At 56.1% G+C, this 19,190-nt stretch overlaps 1 protein-coding gene across 1 annotated transcript; it reads left to right on the top strand.

The window, feature by feature from the left end:
* The first annotated feature begins 973 nt into the window (after window positions 1–973).
* Window positions 974–17,377, top strand: Tas1r2 (taste 1 receptor member 2). Its single transcript, XM_003471375.3, has 6 exons — window positions 974–1,164; window positions 6,497–6,797; window positions 8,266–9,045; window positions 12,152–12,361; window positions 15,132–15,255; window positions 16,075–17,377. The coding sequence occupies exons 1-6, from the start codon at window positions 974–976 to the stop codon at window positions 17,001–17,003; spliced, it is 2,535 nt and encodes an 844-aa protein (XP_003471423.1). The 3' UTR covers window positions 17,004–17,377.
* The last annotated feature ends 1,813 nt before the right edge of the window (window positions 17,378–19,190 follow it).

The raw sequence follows: 19,190 nt of genomic DNA, 5'->3' as shown, positions 1-19,190 counted from the left end.
CAGAGCTGGCGTCCCATAGTACAGAAGAGGAAACTGAGGCCCTGAGACGAGCACACCAGGCCCAGAATCCACACCTCCACTCATAGGTGACTGTGTCCTGGAGGAGGTGACGGAAAGTGGTAGCCGTCCAGCCAGGCTGTGTGCAGCAGGTCACCCGAGGCCACTGCTTCTCCACACATCTGGTTCAAAAGGGGCAGTGCAGAGTGACGGAAATGTGGGCTCCTGCTTCCGATGGGCCTCTAGTCCACGGAGGCACCTCCCTCCCGCCCGTTCTCGGGGCAGACACCTTTAAGAATTCTCCCTTTTGCAGATGCTCCTGCCCCCGACACAGAGTCAAGGCGGGCACGTGGAGGGGTTCACATCAGTCACACAGCTGACAGTGGTGCCCCATGCATCCTGGCTTCTGCGAGCCACGCACCGGGTGAGTTTCCTAACTTCTCAGGGCCTCGGTCTCCACATCTGTTAAATGAGGTCAGCAAGGGTCCCAGACATGGGAGCATTAAAGGAGACGGTGGATGACAAGCTCTCAGGTGATGCCTGGTTCTCGCTGATGGTGGCCACTGCCTGTTGGACACCCCACGGGCCAGGTGCTGTGTGAATATTACACTGTGCACCCTTAGCTGGCCCCAGAGCTTGGGTCTTTTGCTGCCCTGCTCTGTCTCCTGGAAACACTTATGTCCTTAATGCCGAAATGTTCACTGTCGAGACAGGGAACAGATTCCTGACCAAGGAGCAGAAGCCAGCAGGGTATGGTCTCCCTCCAAACGGAGTTCTGCTCCCAGACCCCACGCAGTCCCAGAAAGTCACCCTGATTCCTTCTGGCTCCTTCCCCTCCGCCCTCAGAGGGCTCCACCTGTCCCAGGTGCCTCAGTGGCAGGACCATCACTATGTAAATGTCTGTGCAAATGCCCTGGTGTGGAGTCACCAGGTCTCCAGTGAGGCAGACCACCCCCGACACTGTCACTTCGCAGCCATGGGGCTCTGGATAAGGACACTCTGGCACCTGTTCTTCCCGATGCAGCTCCTGACTGGGCTGGCCGAGCCAGCTGAGAACTTGGACTTCTTCCTGCCTGGGGACTACCTCCTGGGTGGCCTTTTTACCCTCCATGCCAATGCAAAGGGCACTTCCCACCTCACCATCCTGCAGGTGCCCAGCTGCGAGGAGTGAGTCTCACATGAGCCTGATTGTGGCTGTGGGGGTGGCATGGGGATGGCATGGGGATCCAGGTCTGGTCCTGTGGTCTTCAGGAAGCCGGACCAGGACTGACAGCTCAAAATACTCCTCATCCATTGCTCCCCATCTCCTGGTCCCCAGGGAGGCCCCCTGTCATCCTAGTCACTGCAATCTTTGGGGTCGTGTCCTGTGACCATGGGACCGGGGCTGTCCTGGTGTCATGTCTCCCTGTAGAGTTCCAGGATGTCTGAGCTCAGAGCGGGTCTTAGAGACTTCAGAACCCCCCTACCCACCTTAGCAGTGGGGGACTCCCCATTATGGTGCCTTTGGGAGGCAGGAACCTGTTGCAGGTTCTCAGGTGGAGGGGAGGTTTGCACTGTCTAAGGGCTGTGTTTGGATGGGTGGGCCATGCTTCTAAGACTGCGGGTGACCCCCGCCCTGTGAGTCCCTCAGGATGACAGCACCATACAGAGACTGGGTGGACCCTCCTCCTGCAAGCAACAGGTCACTACAGCCAGCCGAGGGCTGTGAACAGTGGCCTCCCTCAGAGAAGGTGGAACATTCTAGAGATAGGAAGAAAGGAGAGAGGCAAAGGTGACCAGGGGCTGACTAAGAAGCGCTCCATTTCCGTGATGCCAGGAGACAGCAGGTGCTGGCCGGACAGCGGTTAGGGCTGTGCTGCCAGTGATGATGCCGAGCACAGTGCTGGATTTTCTGATGTGTTGGACAATGACGGGCAATCTAGCAATGGCAGTGGGGGTAGTGACGTGCTAGTGACGTGGATCACGTTGACAGGAGAAACACAGATGGTAGTAAAATCAAAGCATACAGTGATGGTGGTGATAGCACTAACATGGTAACGGTGATGGTGGTGTGGTAAAGATGGTGTTGATGGTGGCCACTATGGTGATGGTGGTGGTGATGATAGTGGTGATGGTGGTGATGATGGTGGTGGTGGTGGTGGTGGTGGTGATGGTGGTGATGGTGATGGTGGTGGTGGTGGTGATGGTGATGGTGGTGGTGATGGCGGTGGTGATGGTGGTGGTGGTGGTGGTGATGGTGGTGATGGTGGTGGTAGTGATGGTGATGGTGGTGGTGATGGTGGTGATGGTGATGGTAGTGGTGATGGTGATGGTGGTGATGGTGGTGGTAGTGATGGTGATGGTGGTAATGGTGGTGATGGCGGTGGTGATGGTGGTGGTGGTGATGGTGGTGATGGTGGTGGTGGTGATGGTGGTGATGGTGGTGATGGTGGTGGTAGTGATGGTGATGGTGGTGATGGTGATGGTGGTAATGGTGGTGATGGTGATGGTGATAGCGGTGGTGATGGTGGTGATGGTGATGGTGGTGGTGGTGATGGTGGTGGTGATGGCGGTGGTGGTAGTGATGGTGATAGCGGTGGTGATGGTGGTGATGGTGATGGTGGTGGTGGTAATGGTGGTGATGGTGGTGGTGGTAATGGTGGTGATGGTGATGGTGGTGGTGGTGGTGATGGTGGTGGTGATGGTGGTGGTGGTGATGGCGGTGGTGATGGTGGTGGTGATGGTGGTGATAGTGGTGGTGATGGCGGTGGTGATGGTGGTGATGGCGGTGGTGATGGTGGTGGTGATGGTGGTGATGGCGGTGGTGATGGTGGTGGTGGTGATGGTGGTGGTGGTGGTGGTGATGGTGGTGATGGTGGTGGTAGTGATGGTGATGGTGGTGGTGATGGTGGTGATGGTGATGGTGGTGGTGATGGTGGTGGTGGTGGTGGTGATGGTGGTGATGGTGGTGGTAGTGATGGTGATGGTGGTGGTGATGGTGGTGATGGTGATGGTAGTGGTGATGGTCATGGTGGTGATGGTGGTGGTAGTGATGGTGATGGTGGTAATGGTGGTGATGGTGATGGTGATGGTGGTGGTGGTGGTGATGGTGGTGGTGATGGTGATGGTGATGGTGGTGATGGTGATGGTGATGGTGGTAATGGTGGTGATGCTGATGGTGATGGTGGTGGTGGTGGTGATGGCGGTGGTGATGGTGGTGGTGATGGTGGTGGTGGTGATGGTGGTGATGGTGGTGGTAGTGATGGTGATGGTGGTGGTGATGGTGGTGATGGTGATGGTGGTGGTGGTAATGGTGGTGATGGTGATGGTGGTGGTGATGGCGGTGGTGATGGTGGTGGTGGTGATGGTGGTGGTGATGGCGGTGGTGGTAGTGATGGTGATAGCGGTGGTAATGGTGGTGATGGTGATGGTGGTGGTGATGGTGATGGTGGTGATGGTGGTGGTGGTGGTGGTGGTGATGGTGGTGATGGTGGTGGTAGTGATGGTGATGGTGGTAATGGTGGTGATGGTGATGGTGATGGTGGTGGTGGTGGTGATGGTGGTGATGGTGATGGTGGTGATGGTGATGGTGATGGTGATGGTGGTAATGGTGGTGATGCTGATGGTGATGGTGGTGGTGGTGGTGATGGCGGTGGTGATGGTGGTGGTGATGGTGGTGGTGGTGATGGTGGTGATGGTGGTGATGGTGGTGGTAGTGATGGTGATGGTGGTGGTGATGGTGGTGATGGTGATGGTGGTGGTGGTAATGGTGGTGATGGTGATGGTGGTGGTGATGGCGGTGGTGATGGTGGTGGTGGTGATGGTGGTGGTGATGGCGGTGGTGGTAGTGATGGTGATAGCGGTGGTAATGGTGGTGATGGTGATGGTGGTGGTGATGGTGATGGTGGTGATGGTGGTGGTGGTGGTGGTGGTGATGGTGGTGATGGTGGTGGTAGTGATGGTGATGGTGGTGGTGATGGTGGTGATTGTGATGGTAGTGGTGATGGTGATGGTGGTGGTGGTGGTGGTGGCGATGGTGGTGCTGATGGTGGTGGTGATGGTGGTGGTGGTGATGGTGGTGATGGTGGTGGTGGTGATGGTGGTGATGGTGGTGATGGTGGTGGTAGTGATGGTGATGGTGGTGATGGTGATGGTGGTAATGGTGGTGATGGTGATGGTGGTGGTGGTGGTGATGGCGGTGGTGATGGTGGTGGTGGTGATGGTGGTGGTGATGGCGGTGGTGGTAGTGATGGTGATAGCGGTGGTGATGGTGGTGATGGTGATGGTGGTGGTGGTAATGGTGGTGATGGTGGTGGTGGTAATGGTGGTGATGGTGATGGTGGTGGTGGTGGTGATGGTGGTGGTGATGGTGGTGGTGGTGATGGCGGTGGTGATGGTGGTGGTGATGGTGGTGATAGCGGTGGTGATGGTGGTGGTGATGGTGGTGGTGATGGTGGTGATGGCGGTGGTGATGGTGGTGGTGGTGATGGTGGTGGTGGTGGTGGTGATGGTGGTGATGGTGGTGGTAGTGATGGTGATGGTGGTGGTGATGGTGGTGATGGTGATGGTGGTGGTGATGGTGGTGGTGGTGATGGTGGTGATGGTGGTGATGGTGATGGTGGTAATGGTGGTGATGCTGATGGTGATGGTGGTGGTGGTGGTGATGGCGGTGGTGATGGTGGTGGTGGTGATGGTGGTGATGGTGGTGATGGTGGTGATGGTGGTGGTAGTGATGGTGATGGTGGTGGTGATGGTGGTGATGGTGATGGTGGTGGTGGTAATGGTGGTGATGGTGATGGTGGTGGTGATGGTGGTGGTGATGGCGGTGGTGATGGTGGTGGTGGTGATGGTGGTGGTGATGGTGGTGGTGGTGATGGTGGTGGTGATGGCGGTGGTGATGGTGGTGATGGTGATGGTGGTGGTGATGGTGGTGGTGGTGGTGGTGATGGTGGTGATGGTGGTGGTAGTGATGGTGATGGTGGTGGTGATGGTGGTGATGGTGATGGTAGTGGTGATGGTCATGGTGGTGATGGTGGTGGTAGTGATGGTGATGGTGGTAATGGTGGTGATGGTGATGGTGATGGTGGTGGTGGTGGTGATGGTGGTGGTGATGGTGATGGTGATGGTGGTGATGGTGATGGTGATGGTGGTAATGGTGGTGATGCTGATGGTGATGGTGGTGGTGGTGGTGATGGCGGTGGTGATGGTGGTGGTGATGGTGGTGGTGGTGATGGTGGTGATGGTGGTGATGGTGGTGGTAGTGATGGTGATGGTGGTGGTGATGGTGGTGATGGTGATGGTGGTGGTGGTAATGGTGGTGATGGTGATGGTGGTGGTGATGGCGGTGGTGATGGTGGTGGTGGTGATGGTGGTGGTGATGGCGGTGGTGGTAGTGATGGTGATAGCGGTGGTAATGGTGGTGATGGTGATGGTGGTGGTGATGGTGATGGTGGTGATGGTGGTGGTGGTGGTGATGGTGGTGATGGTGGTGGTAGTGATGGTGATGGTGGTAATGGTGGTGATGGTGATGGTGATGGTGGTGGTGGTGGTGATGGTGGTGATGGTGATGGTGGTGATGGTGATGGTGATGGTGGTAATGGTGGTGATGCTGATGGTGATGGTGGTGGTGGTGGTGATGGCGGTGGTGATGGTGGTGGTGATGGTGGTGGTGGTGATGGTGGTGATGGTGGTGATGGTGGTGGTAGTGATGGTGATGGTGGTGGTGATGGTGGTGATGGTGATGGTGGTGGTGGTAATGGTGGTGATGGTGATGGTGGTGGTGATGGCGGTGGTGATGGTGGTGGTGGTGATGGTGGTGGTGATGGCGGTGGTGGTAGTGATGGTGATAGCGGTGGTAATGGTGGTGATGGTGATGGTGGTGGTGATGGTGATGGTGGTGATGGTGGTGGTGGTGGTGGTGATGGTGGTGATGGTGGTGGTAGTGATGGTGATGGTGGTGGTGATGGTGGTGATTGTGATGGTAGTGGTGATGGTGATGGTGGTGGTGGTGGTGGTGGCGATGGTGGTGCTGATGGTGGTGGTGATGGTGGTGATGATGGTAGTGATTGTGATGGTAATGGCGATAGTGGTGGTGATGGTGGTGGTGATGGTGATGGTGTCGGAGGTGATGGCGGTGGTTATGGTCGTGGTATGAGTGATGATGCTGGTCACAAAGGTGTGGTGAAATTAACAGCAGTGGTACCGATACTGGCCACTGGTGGATTGGTGATGCAGGTGACAGTGGGAATGTGGTCACTGTGGGCATGGTGGTCACAGCAGACATCAGTAGAGTGGTGCTGGAGCTCATAGTGATGGTAGCAATGGTGGCCACAGGGATCACAGTGTCTGTGCTGGCCACAGGGACAATTGTGATCTGAGCGACATGGTACAGTGACGAGGCTGTGGTGAAGGTGCCAGACTCTTCCGCAGTGGCTCCCTGGTCAGCGCCTTGGCCCTCCCTGGCTCTCTCCTCCCTTCCCCGCCTCCCTCTGTACCTTTCAGCTACCTTTTAACCCTCCAGGTACGAAATGAAGGTGCTGGGCTACAACCTCATGCAGGCCATGCGCTTCGCGGTGGAGGAGATCAACAACCACAGCAGCCTGCTGCCCGGCGTGCAGCTGGGCTATGAGATAGTGGACATCTGCTACCAAACCAACAACGTGCAGCCCGTGCTCTACTTCCTGACACAGCCGGATTACTTCCTGCCCATCAGCAAGGACTACAGCTACTACATACCACGTGTGGTGGCCGTCATTGGCCCTGACAACTCCGAGTCCACCATAACGGTGGCCAACTTCCTCTCCCTCTTTCTCCTCCCACAGGTGAGGCTCTGGTCCTCACAGAGGGGCTGGGGCAGGGTCGGAAGGGTGACTCTGCAGGTGGCTGGGAAGCCCTTCCTCCATCACCACAGGAGTGGGAGCAGGAGCAAGGTCAGACCCGCATCCTGAGGAGGCAGCTTGGGCTCTGGAAGCCAACAGCCCGAGGATGCATTTTGCCACTGTGAAATCTTTGGCAAACCTCCTAACCTTCTGAGCCTCAGTTTTCCCACTTATAAAGTGGGATGATAACATTTCCATGCCAGGACTGTCTGCTGGGTAAAATGCTCAACCTGTAAGAGTCCAGCTGGACCGATAATATGATTGTTACATAAAGTGTCTTACACAGGGACACAGACTCAGAAGCTATTCAATATTATCTGGTCAGTTGCCCAGCGCAGTATCTGCCTCATAGTAGGTGCTCAAAAAGATGCTATGCATGACTAATGGTGACTGTCATCATCGTCATGATTGAAAGCACCCAGGCTGGTTCTGGTAGAGAGAAAGTATTCATTAAAAAGCAGCAGCACAGTAGGAGGCATGGAGCCTGGGTCTGACACATAGTAGGTGCTCGCTGAGTGTTAATATTTTTATGTGAAGGCCCTAACCCAGGGCCACATCTGTTCCCTCATGTAACAACTATTTTTCGCATACCAATTGTGTGCTAAGGAGTGTGTCAGTGCTGGAGACACAGCTGGGAACCAAACAAACACAGATCCCTGCCCTCCTGGAGTTTATCTTCTAGTCCAGAGAGACAATAGACAGAAATAAATAGAGTCAGGGATGCTGCGGGGATGCTGCAGTAAATGACAGCAAGTTGTCAGTCTGAAGAGGCTGGACGGGCTCTCCGGGGATGAGTGCAGAGGAAAAGAACCAGGCTGGCAGGCGTGCAGTGGTGCATGACTATAATTGCAGCACTCTGGGAGGCTGAGGCAGGAGGATCCCAAGTTTGAGTTCAGCCGGGGCAACTTAACAACCTCTGAAAAACCTCACTTAAGAAAAAAATAATAAACCATCGTGGAACCCCAAGCCTGAGGTCCCCCCACCCCAGGTCAAGGAATGGAACCAGGAAAGGATAGAAAGCAACCAGCGCGCTGGGAGGAAAACCGGAAGCTTCCTGGATGATGGTGCTGAGGAGGAAAGCATGCTGTCCAGGGGCGCACAGTAGGTGCTTTGTAAATATTACCAGCTGATGCTGTGCACAGCACCGAGCCAGGGTGTCATGCACAGTAGGCGCCTGAGTTACCCCACCGATAATCACAGCGATGCTGCCCTGAAGCACCTAGCTGGGGCCGCACACAGTAGGTTCTCATGTGTTACTGGGAAGAACCCGAGGGTGAGGGTGTGAACACCTGGTCCTGGCGTGGCTCACACGGATGATGGTGGGTGAAACCCCTGCCACACCGTGGGCGCCCACTCGGGCCGGGTACACAGTGGGTCCCTCCCTAACACGGCGACCCCTGGCCTCTGGCAGATCACCTACAGCGCCAACTCTGACCAGCTGCGCAACAAGCGGCTCTACCCGGCCATGCTGCGCACCATGCCCAGCGCCACGCACCACATCGAGGCCATGGTCCAGCTGATGCTTCACTTCCACTGGAACTGGATCGTGGTGCTGATGAGCAACGACGACTACGGCCGTGACAACAGCCAGCTGCTCCGAGACCGCCTGGCCCGCACCAATGACATCTGCGTGGCCTTCCAGGAGGTGCTGCCCACCCCGCAGGCCAACCAGTTCCTGACGGCCGCAGAGCTGAAGCAGCTGGACAGCATCCTGCTCAAGCTGAAGCAGTCCACTGCGCGCGTCGTGGTCATCTTCTCGCCTGAGCTGGTCCTGCATAACTTCTTTCACGGGGCGCTGTACTGGAACGTCACGGACACCGTGTGGATCGCCTCGGAGTCCTGGTCTATCGACCCGGTCCTGCACAACCTTCCCGGGCTGCAGAGCACCGGGACCTTCCTCGGCATCACCATTCAGGCGGTGACCATCCCTGGCTTCAGTGAGTTCCGCCTGCGCCCCACGGAGGCCACACCCGAGCGGCAGCCCACCAAGAACAGCTCGCGGGCCACCTGCAACCAGGAGTGTGATGCCTGCTTGAACGTCACCAAGACCTTCAGCAGCATCCTCACGCTCTCTGGAGAGCGAGTGGTCTACTGCGTGTACTCGGCCGTGTATGCTGTGGCGCACGCCTTGCACAACCTGCTGCACTGCGGCCGGCATCACTGCACCAAGAAAACCGTCTATCCTTGGCAGGTGAGTGCCCCAGGCCGGCACAGAGGGCCCTCCCGACTCAGTTGCCATGGAAACAGCGGTGTGTGTGTGTGTGTGTGTGTGTGTGTGTGTGTGTGTGTGTCCTGGCTCAGCTCTATGGGGAGCTCAGCGGTGGGGAGGGGGCTCTGGGTGCAGGGGCCTGAGAGGACACAGAGTATCCCTCCCTCAGCATGCAAAGAGCCGGAAGTCTTTCCGGATGCCAAAAGAAGCCCTTTTTCAGCTGGGCATGATGGCTCACGCCTGTAATCCCAGCACTCGGAAGGCTGAGGGAGGAGCATCATTGCGAGTTCGAGACCAGCCTGGGCTACAAAGTGAGCTCAAGGCCACCTGGACTGCATAGAGAGACCTGTCTCAAAAAGACCAAAACAAACAAACAAACAAACAAAACAAGCCCTTTTCAAGTAGTCGCCACCCCAGACAGTCTGTCCTCAGAGGCCCTGCGGAGGGCAGCTGTTTTCCCCTGAGCTCACCAAGGCCTGCCGTCCAGCGGCTCTTCTTAGTGTCCAGGGCTGCGACAGCTTGATTCGGACCTGGAATTTATGTCTGTGTTTTTCTGATTTCACACACATCCTACCGTGAAGCCTGCGAGGCTGGAGAGGGTGGCACAGAGGAGGGTCAGGAGGGCAGAGGGGATTCGCGTTGGAAGACCGCGCTTTCCACAGTGTGCCCAGGCGGTCCGCTTCTCAGCAGCCCTTTGGACCCGGCCTCCTGCCTTGTCTCTCAGCCACTTCCGAAATCCAGCCCAGCTCCTCCCTTCATTCTCCCTTTCTAAATCCCCATCTGTCCGCAGATAACTCCTCCCCTGTACTGCAGAGTCTGCGCAGGGGTGCAGCTCAGTGGCAGAGCGTGTGCAAGCCTAAGACCCTGGGTCCCATCCTCAGCACCAGCTGCAGACACACAAAACAGAAAAGAAAAAAATCTTTCTCTGTCTGTTTTTTTTTTTTTTTTTTTCTTTTCGTCTTTTTCCTTTTTATCAGTACCAGGGATCGAACTCAGGACTGCCTGCTTGCAAGGCAGGCGCTTATGCCGCTGAGCTAAATCCCCAGCCCCCCTCTGTCTGTTTTAATGCACCTCTATGCCATACACTCCGAGTGCAACCTTGCACGCCCAAGCCACACACAGAAGCGTGCATAAGTTTCGCTGTTTTCTGGTTGCCAACCGGGTGCTGCCTGCCCTGCACAGCGGCTCTAACTCAGTCACCCTAATCTGAGGCTGATCATCTGCAGATAGGGAGCAGAGGGTCAGGAGGTGATGTGCATGCCTGTGCTGCTCGGGGCTTTGAACCCACGTCTCCACCCCACACTGGCTCCCTTCCATTCCACCTTCCTCGGGAGCTGTGATGCAGAACCAGTGTCTCCTGTCTTCTCCCAACAGTGAGACAGGGCGCCAGTCACAGCCACCAGGATGCCCACCTACTGTGTGCCAGGTCCTGGGCACCTGCACCTAGGAAGAGATGAAGGCAGTTAAATCTGTCCCTTGGCCAGGTGTGGTGATGCACACCTGCAATCCCAGCATTCAGGAGGCTGGGGCAGGAGGATTGCTGTGAGTTCGAGGCCTATGTAGTGAGTTCAAGTCCAGCCTGAACTACACAGAAAGTCCTTGTCTCAAAAATAAAATAATAAAATAAAAGAAAATAAATCTGTCACTTCTAAAATGCAGCTGGAAGTTGAAATTGCTGCTGGGCTCCGGGTAGGGGCCGCATGATGGGAGGGGACAGGGACCAGATGCAGGGGGAGGGGAAGGCAGGCACCGGGCAGCACGGGAGAGTAGGAGAGCGGTGACCTGGCCACAAGGCAGAGAGTAGGGCCCAAGGGGAGCTACAGGAGACCCTGGAGGACATGAAGGCCCGGATGAAGGAGTCGGGCTGTATCTTGCAGGTTAGGAGCCCACGGAGAGTTCTAAGCAGGGACCTGAGATGAGACACGTGGCAGGGAGTTAGGGCCCTGCCTCCCTGTCCCCTGGATCTTCTCTGGCCTAAACAGTGTGGCTGGGAGTTAGGGAGCAGCGGCCTTTTCTGCAGATACATTAGTCCAGGAGCACTCAGCTTTCTCATCTGTTAAGCAGAAGGAGTAATTTAGACATAACAACAAAACAATTTTCTGGTGCGGAGGGGAGGCTGAAGGAGCCTCCTCTCTGACACCTCAGGAGAGAGGAGGAGGCGGAGGACACATTCGTGTCCCCCTCAGATGCCTGCAGTCAATGCTAGAGACGGGGTGGGGTGAGGTAAGAAGAGGGGTCACGGGGCTCAGACCCAGTGAGGGCCTGTAGAGATGCCAAAGCCCCACCCACTCAGTCTCATGACCAGACTCAGCTTTCTGCCCCAGGTGTGGGAGGTCCTCGATCTCAGCTGCCTGAGCCAGGCTTGGCCAGGTCACTATAGGAGGGGACCCAGGGAGCTCCGTGCCCTGACCCCCATCCATTGTCCGGCTCTCAGCTCCTGAGACCAGGGCCGTTGGGCCTCGCGTCTGGACTCCGGGAGAGGCTCCCGGAGGCAGGTCCGAGGGCCTAACAGACCCTCCCCTCTGGGGGAGTAGAGCACATTGGAGTCCTTTTAGGCTTAGCCTGGAGGCTCTGACGCTCAGTGGCCAAAGTAACCAGCCAGTGGGGGACAGAAGATGCCCAGCTCCGAGCAGTTCTAGTTGGCATCTGCTTCCAGGATGCAGGAGCCACTGGAAAGAGCTGGCCCTAACATGTGGGAGACAGGAAGGACCCGGGGAGCAGGGGCAACCCCAGCTGGCCTTTGCAGGCGAGAGGGACACAGACCTTGGGTGACTCCCAAGGAGCGCGATGAGGCCAGGTTTCTTAGACATCATTAGCTCTCAGTGCCTAACAGACGAGTGCATTTCTGTCTTCAGAGCCCAGCAAGCAGGGTCACACTGCTGCTGCTTTGTAGTAGAGAAGACTGAGGTTCAGAGAGGTTAAGCACCAGGTGCAACGCTGCACAGCATGGGACGGAGCTGAGGCCTCGACCCAGGAGCATCTGATTCCAGAGCATCTGAGACCCCCCGTTTGACAGCTGTAGAGCTGGAGGTGGTGGGGTGCTGGGCTCCTCCAACTCTACCCCTCCTCTTCCTTCTGACCTCTCTAGCTGCTCAAAGAGATTCGCAAGGTCAACTTCCCCCTCCTGAGCAACCAGATCTTTTTTGACGAGCAAGGGGACGTGCCCATGCGCTTGGACGTCGTCCAGTGGCAGTGGCTCCGGAAACAGAATCCTTTCCAGAGTGTCGCCTTCTACTTCCCCATGCAGCAGGCGCTGAGGATGGTCGGCAACATCTCCTGGCACACGGAAGACAACACGGTGAGAGGGGGATGCTAAGCGGGGTGGGCAGGGCGGGAGCTCGAGCAGGGTGGGCGGCAGGCCTTTCCCACCTGGGAGGGCACCGAAGATTCTTAGCGGTCACTGGCAGAGTCTCCCATGTGGTGTAGAGTTGGGTCCTGTGCTTTTCCCAGTGGGTGAGAGCTGGGAGTTCCGGGCTGTCCAGCTCCTGTGCTGGCTTGCGTGGACTGGGGCTCGTGCTGAGGACTCCAGTTCGGTCCCAGGGCACTGAGCTCGCTCCGAAGGCCCCGAGACGTGTGACCTGCGTCAGTGCACACAGCTGCCTGCAGTGCAGGTTTCCTGCTAGGGTAGCACGGGATCAAGACCAACCGTGTGGAGCGGGACGATCCTTGGGATCCTGGGGATCCTTTGAAAGCATCTCAGCGAACCTTCGGCCCTCTCCTGTGACGGTGTCCTGGCCCCCGTGTCCCATGTACTTTCTCACTCCCGGATGTGTCTCTGGTGGCTGGTTCCTGAGCTTCTGGAGGATCATGGTGAGAAGAGAGGGGGCTGATAATGTCATTAGTTTCCTGGACAGCTGCAGGACAGTAGCGCAAACCCAGGGCTGAGACAATGGAATTCCCTCCCCTGACAGCTCTACATCCCAGAAGTGTGAGATCCAGGAATTAGCAGGTCTGGCTCCTGCTGGGGGCCGCAAAACAAATGCTCCTGGCCTCCCTGTTGGCTTTGCAGATGCTCCCGCTTTTCGGCTTTCAGCCTTGCTCTCCCTGTGTCTGTCTCTTGTGTCCAAATGTTCCCACTGTATAAGAATACCGGTCAGACTGGGCTAGGGGTCGCGCTGTTCCCGCACGACTTCATCTTAGTTATATCTGCAATGACGATTTTTAAGACAGGTCAGATACTGAGGTGCTAGAGGTTAAGACTTCAGGGACCATAGCTCATCCTGTAACAGTGTCCTCCCAGAATGCAGAGCCTGACACAAGGGTCTATGTGCAGTAGATAATTCCAGGACACGGGCTGGGGAAAGGGGTCAGAGACCAGAAGGGATTCTAGTTTGGAGGACTGTGCTTTCTCCCTGTGACCCCGATTTTCTGATGGAGTGTGGTTGTTGCTATATGGTTTGTTCAGCTCTTTCCTTGCTGTGAGGATGAGGGTGATGGGATGATTTCCCAGCTCTCCACAAGTCAGGATGGAAGCTACATCCCCTGCACCCCAGTGTCTCCTGATGTCACTCCAAAGAATCATTCAATCACACCACTCTTTTGAAACTGGCTTTGTCAAGAACATCTGTGTCTACGTATTGGCAATCCAAAGGCCAGCCCGTGAACAGCATTTGGCACAGCTGGGCTCCATCTCCCCCCAACCTCCCAGAGATAGAGTCTCACTATATATATAGCTCAGGCTTGCCTTCAGCTCACTATGTAGCCCGGGATGGCTTTGAACTCACAGCAACCCTCCTGCCTCAGCCTCCGTAGTGCTGGGATTACAGGCATGCACCACCATACCTGCATTTGGGCCACTGTTTCTTGGTTTCTCTATGTCTTGGTTACTTTTCTCTTGTTGCTGGGGCAAACTACCTGACACTCAAAATGACTACTCCTGTGTCTGATGTCCTGGTTACTCCTCTCCTCCTTGGTCTCTAACCCTGGAGGACACTCGGGTTCCGACATTGGGCTTACTCTTTTGTCTATAACGCTTGACATGTCAGTTATGTTCACAGTTTTATTTTTTCAGGTTACACTTAGTTCCTGAACGTGAGCCTGCCTCATTAGTCAGAACCAGATCACGCCTCACCCGCACTGTTGTGGTAGCATCTTTCCTGGCTTCTTACTTCTTCCCCGCCCCCACAAACTCAACATACAAAACAGGACAATCTTGCTAAAAATGAAGTCAGACCCAGTCACTACTCCTTTCGGAATTCTCCAGTAGCTTCTCATTTTGTGCAGAGTAAATGTCGAAGTGTTTTCGCCCTACTTCTTGAGGTAATCTGCCAATCTCCCTCTTGGTTCATCCTTTTGAAGCCACATTGGCCTTTCTGTGCTAGGTCTCTGTCACCACAGGACCTTTGCACGTGCTGCTCCCTGTGCCCAGAGCAGATATCTTCAGGATGCACTCCCTCATCCTTTAGGTCTATGCTCTAGGCATCCTTCAGGATTGCCTGCTCAGTGTCTGGGGCACTCCGCCTTTCTGATCTTGGCATCTTTTTCTACCCCTTTACCTATTGCTCATACCCTCTTGTCTGTGAGTAGTTCACTCATTTGATGATCAGAAACCTCCCCTCTGCTAGGTTCTGCAAATCATAGCAGTAAAAACAGCAGGCCTGGTCATTGCCCATGTGCTCTCATTCACCTGAGCAACCCCTGCCCAGCAATCCAGAAAGGATGTGTTAATTAGCAGACTTGGCTGCCAGTGACAGGAAATCATGGCCACGAACAGTTGCTCATATAACTGAAAACTCCACCTGTGAGGCTTCAGGCAGGGATGCATCCAGGGTCTCACTCTCCCTGCTGCTTAGAGTTTTCCTTGGGCCATGTTGACCTCTTTGTGACAAGCCCTGGGGTTGCATCCTGTCCCCTGGGGACAATCTCAGGAAGCCTCCATGCTTTTGCCAGGGGGAGAGTGATCAGGTCTGGGCAGGTAAGAGGTCCAGTTCTAATGGCAGTTTCTGCAACCCTCTCCTCCCGGCCAGGGGCCGAACTTCCCTCACTGAGCGTCTTGTTCATAGAGGAGAACAGAGGGGTTCCAGGGTGTGGAAAAGGAGGCTCAGCATCTCTTTCTCTCCTCCATCCAGGTCCCCAGGTCCATGTGCTCCAAAAGCTGCCAGCAGGGACAGAGCAAGAAGAGCGTGGGCATCCACCCCTGCTGCTTCGAGTGCATCGACTGCCAGCCGGGCACCTTCCTCAATCAGACCGCAGGTGCAGCTCGCAGCCCGTGCCCCTGCCTGCCCTCCCCGCCCCACCCCGCCCCACCTTCCCCCTGGTTCTCCTAGATGCTGTGATGCCCAAAGGCCAGGGGCCATATCTGATTCCTCCTCTAGCCCCTCAGTATCTGGTGGGGAGCAAAATCCTCCAGACAGGCTGGTGCAGGGAAGGAGGGAGGCTTCCGGTGCCTCAGATGGCTCAGAGCCTAGCACTGCTGCTCAGCGAATGGGTGTGGGATGACTGAGTTTGTTTTGCCTTTTGTGTGTGTCAGGGCCTCGCTCTGTAGTCCAGGCTGGCCTTGAACCCCCAGTGCTCCTGCTTCGGTCTCCTGAGTGCTGTGACTTGCTTGGTTTCCCCTGATTCACCATAAACTCCAGGAAAATGGGGGCAACGTCACCTCGGCGTTTACATTAGTACTTAGCGCAGTTCAGAACTGAGTTTCAAAAACGACTTTTCCTTTTAAATTGACTGATGAGTGCATTCAGTGGGCGATTTCTCTCCCCAATCAAAGCACTTGTGTGTAAGTAAGTGTTGGGTGAAGCAGGGGCTGAGTTTGAATTTGCGGAGGGTTTTCTGTGCTGGCCTCCTGTAGGTGGCTGTGTGCTGGAGGCTGGGGCTGAATCCCTGTGGCCCCCACCTCAGGTCCCTGTCACGCGGACGGAGCTCAGAACAATGTTAATTGAGTGACTTCTGGATGAAGTGGTCCAATGTCTCTCCCACTAGAGATGAGGACTTTGGAGAATTTACACGCCGTAGGCTGAGTTCAGGAGACCTGGCTCCGATCCTGACCCAAATCTCTCTGGGCTTTTGCAGATGAATACCAGTGCAAGTCCTGCCCGATGTCCATGTGGTCCAACCCGAGGGACACCTCCTGCTTCAGGCGGAAGCTGGCCTTTCTCCAGTGGCACGAGGTGCCCACCATCATGGTGGCCATGCTGGCCGTCCTGGGCTTCCTCAGCACCTTGGCCATCCTGGTCATATTCTGGAGGAACTTTCAGACGCCCATGGTCCGCTCGGCCGGGGGCCCCATGTGCATCCTCATGCTGGTGCCTCTGCTGCTGGCATTCGGGATGATGCCCGTGTACGTGGGGCAGCCCACGGTCCCCACCTGCATCTGTCGCCAGGCCTTCTTCACGCTCTGCTACTCCGTGTGCATCTCCTGCATCACTGTGCGCTCTTTCCAGATCGTGTGCGTCTTCAAGATGGCCAGCCACCTCCCCCGCGCCTATAGCTTCTGGGTCCGCTACCACGGCCCCTACGTCTTCGTAGTGGTCATCACGGCACTCAAGGGGGTCATCATAGCCAGCAACATGCTGACCACCCCCATCAACCCCATGGGCCACCCTGACCCCGAGGACCCCAGCGTCATGATCCTCTCCTGCCACCCCAACTATCGCAACGGGCTGCTGTTCAACACCAGCATGGACTTGTTCCTCTCCATGGTGGGCTTCATCTTCGCCTACCTGGGCAAGGAGCTGCCCACCAACTACAACGAGGCCAAGTTCATCACCCTCAGCATGACCTTCTCCTTCACCTCCTCCGTCTCCCTCTGCACCTTCATGTCTGTCTACAACGGGGTGCTGGTCACCATCATGGACCTCTTGGTCACCGTGCTCAACTTCCTGGCCATCAGCTTGGGATACTTCGGCCCCAAGTGCTACATGATCCTCTTCTACCCGGAGCGCAACACGGTAGCCTACTTCAACAGCGTGATCCAGGGTTACACCATGAGAAAGGAGTAGCTTGTACCGGAAGTGGGCTCAGCCGCCCTCATCCCACTGCAAAGGAACCAGTACAGAGTGGTCACCCCTGGCTGTCGCCTCCTTGTCCTGCTCCCATTTGGCATTCTCTGAGGCCCTCTGCCACCTCTGCAACACTCTGTTCTTTGACTGTTTCTCTTGCCACCTGCTTTGAGAAGAAATAATACAGTGTGACCCGCTGGTCTCCAAACACAGTGAGATTGAGCGCCTACAGCCCTCCCACCTGGCCCGCCCAGGGGCACCTGCTGTTCCAGCCACCCCCTACCGCAGGTTCACACCCAGGGTCTGGGCTGCGTTGCAGTGAGCTCAGGGCATGCGCATCTCCCAAGCATCTCCCGCGTTTGTGTCTCATTTCCTGTCCCAGAAAAACTCAGTCCCAGGCTTCTGTGATCTCCCGAATAGAAGGCCGTTTCCTAAGAGTCTGTAATAAACCTTGCTCAGGTAAAATGAGTGACCCCCCTTTTTTGCTGTCAGGGTCCCCTGACAGCAGAGAGACTTTGGTTTCCACCCCGGCGTCCCCCCTTCCAAGCTCTGTGACTTTGGGGCAGTTATTTACTGTGCCCGAGCCCGTGCATCCCAGCTCTAAAATAAGTGCTTCACAGACACAATTACAGCGGGTGTTCAGCAAATGCCAGCGGTTGCAAACCCGCGTCCCTGCAACACCAGAGACTAATCAGGCCCTAGCCCGTGGCACATGCCTCTGCTGGGAATCAGCCTTCCCACACCGCCAGTGTGCCAGGCATGGACCCCCCTCCCTTCCCCGTCCACCTCCCATCCCTTCAGGCCATCGCCTTGTTAATTTTGTGTACCAGTTACAGCCTTGGGTTCTGAGAGGTACTCAGAAATACCAAGCAAAACCAGTCATCCCCCTGTTCCCCAAGGACCCGTTCCAGGACCTCCCACTTCCTGGATGGGTACCCCAAACTGAGGATGCTCACAACTCTCACATAAAGCGGCATCGTATTTGCAAATAACCTACGCACATCCTCCCACACGCTTTTTAATTGTTAAATGTTTTGCCCAGAGTCTCGTTATGCAGGTCAGGCTGGCCTCAAACTTGTAGCCATCCACCTGCCTCAGCCTCCTGAGGGCTGAGCCTGCAAGAGTGTGCCACCATGTACTCTGAAGTTCAGATCATCTCTAGATTGCTTATTACAAGGTCAGCGTTTTAAAAATAGTTGCAATATTACAGAAAAGAAAATAACAACGAGGAAAAATTCTGTCCAAGGTCAGTACAGAGCGTCTTTTGCTCTGTGGCTGGTGGAACCCGTAGCCGTGGCCCCAGGGCCACCTTCATCTACACTGACGATCGTGCCATCATCTGGGCCGGTCCCCACCAAGATCTCACTGTGGGGTCCACAGAGCACTGTCTCCTGGGTGCCACTGTGGTTCCTGCCTTACAGGCTCTCAGAAGCCAGTGTCCTAGTCTAGGGTCGCATTGTCACGGGTCTTGTCCGAGCCTGTCCCCAGCAGCCAGCCTGGGTGGCTGACACCGGATGATCCTGCCTGAAGGAAGACTGTTTTGGGGGATCCAGCATATGGTGGGGAAACTCAAGTTTCCCTGGGCAAGGAATGTGTGATGGACGGAAATTCAGACTTTAGGGAGGTGGCCGGTGAGCGCAGGGGCCAGGGAAGACTTCAGGGGACGCCGGCATTTGGGAAGAGCCTTGGAGGACAGAGAAGCGTTGGAATCAGAGGTGGGCGAGCAGGGGCAGAGGGGGGATGAGGAAGAACCCCAGGCGGGCCGGGAGGAGCAGGTGGCGGAGGGTGGCCGGATGCAAGGGGACCGAGTGGGAGCAGCGGGGCTGGAGGTGGGTCGTGGTCCGCGGATCTGGGCTTTGTCCTCTCTGGGTGGGCATAGGTGGTCAGCTGAGATGCCGTCCTGGGATCCCCGCTCCATGTCCAGCCTCCACTGGTCTGGAGTTGAGGGCCGGGAACTGGGAAGTGCGTGTCAGTCGGGGGTCTCCAGAGGAACAGAGCGGACAGGACACGTGTAGCTCTTGAGGGGGTTGGTGGGGGTGCACACAGCATGGAAAGCCAGTAGCCGCTCAGTCTAAGAAGCTAAGAATGAAAGATGCAGTCTCTGCTTGGTCCCTGGTGGGCCACGGCGCAGGTCTCAGGTCCAAGGCCGAAGAATCTGGGGTCCGACGTCCACACAGCTGCTCACAC

This window comes from Cavia porcellus, unplaced genomic scaffold (assembly GCF_034190915.1).
Source record: "Cavia porcellus strain 051 isolate PalLab524CR breed Dunkin Hartley unplaced genomic scaffold, mCavPor4.1 scaffold_25, whole genome shotgun sequence".
In the NCBI taxonomy this organism is placed as follows: Eukaryota; Metazoa; Chordata; class Mammalia; order Rodentia; family Caviidae; genus Cavia; species Cavia porcellus.
The sequence above is the reverse complement of the archived record's forward strand: the minus strand, read 5'-3'. Positions and strand labels throughout refer to the sequence as shown.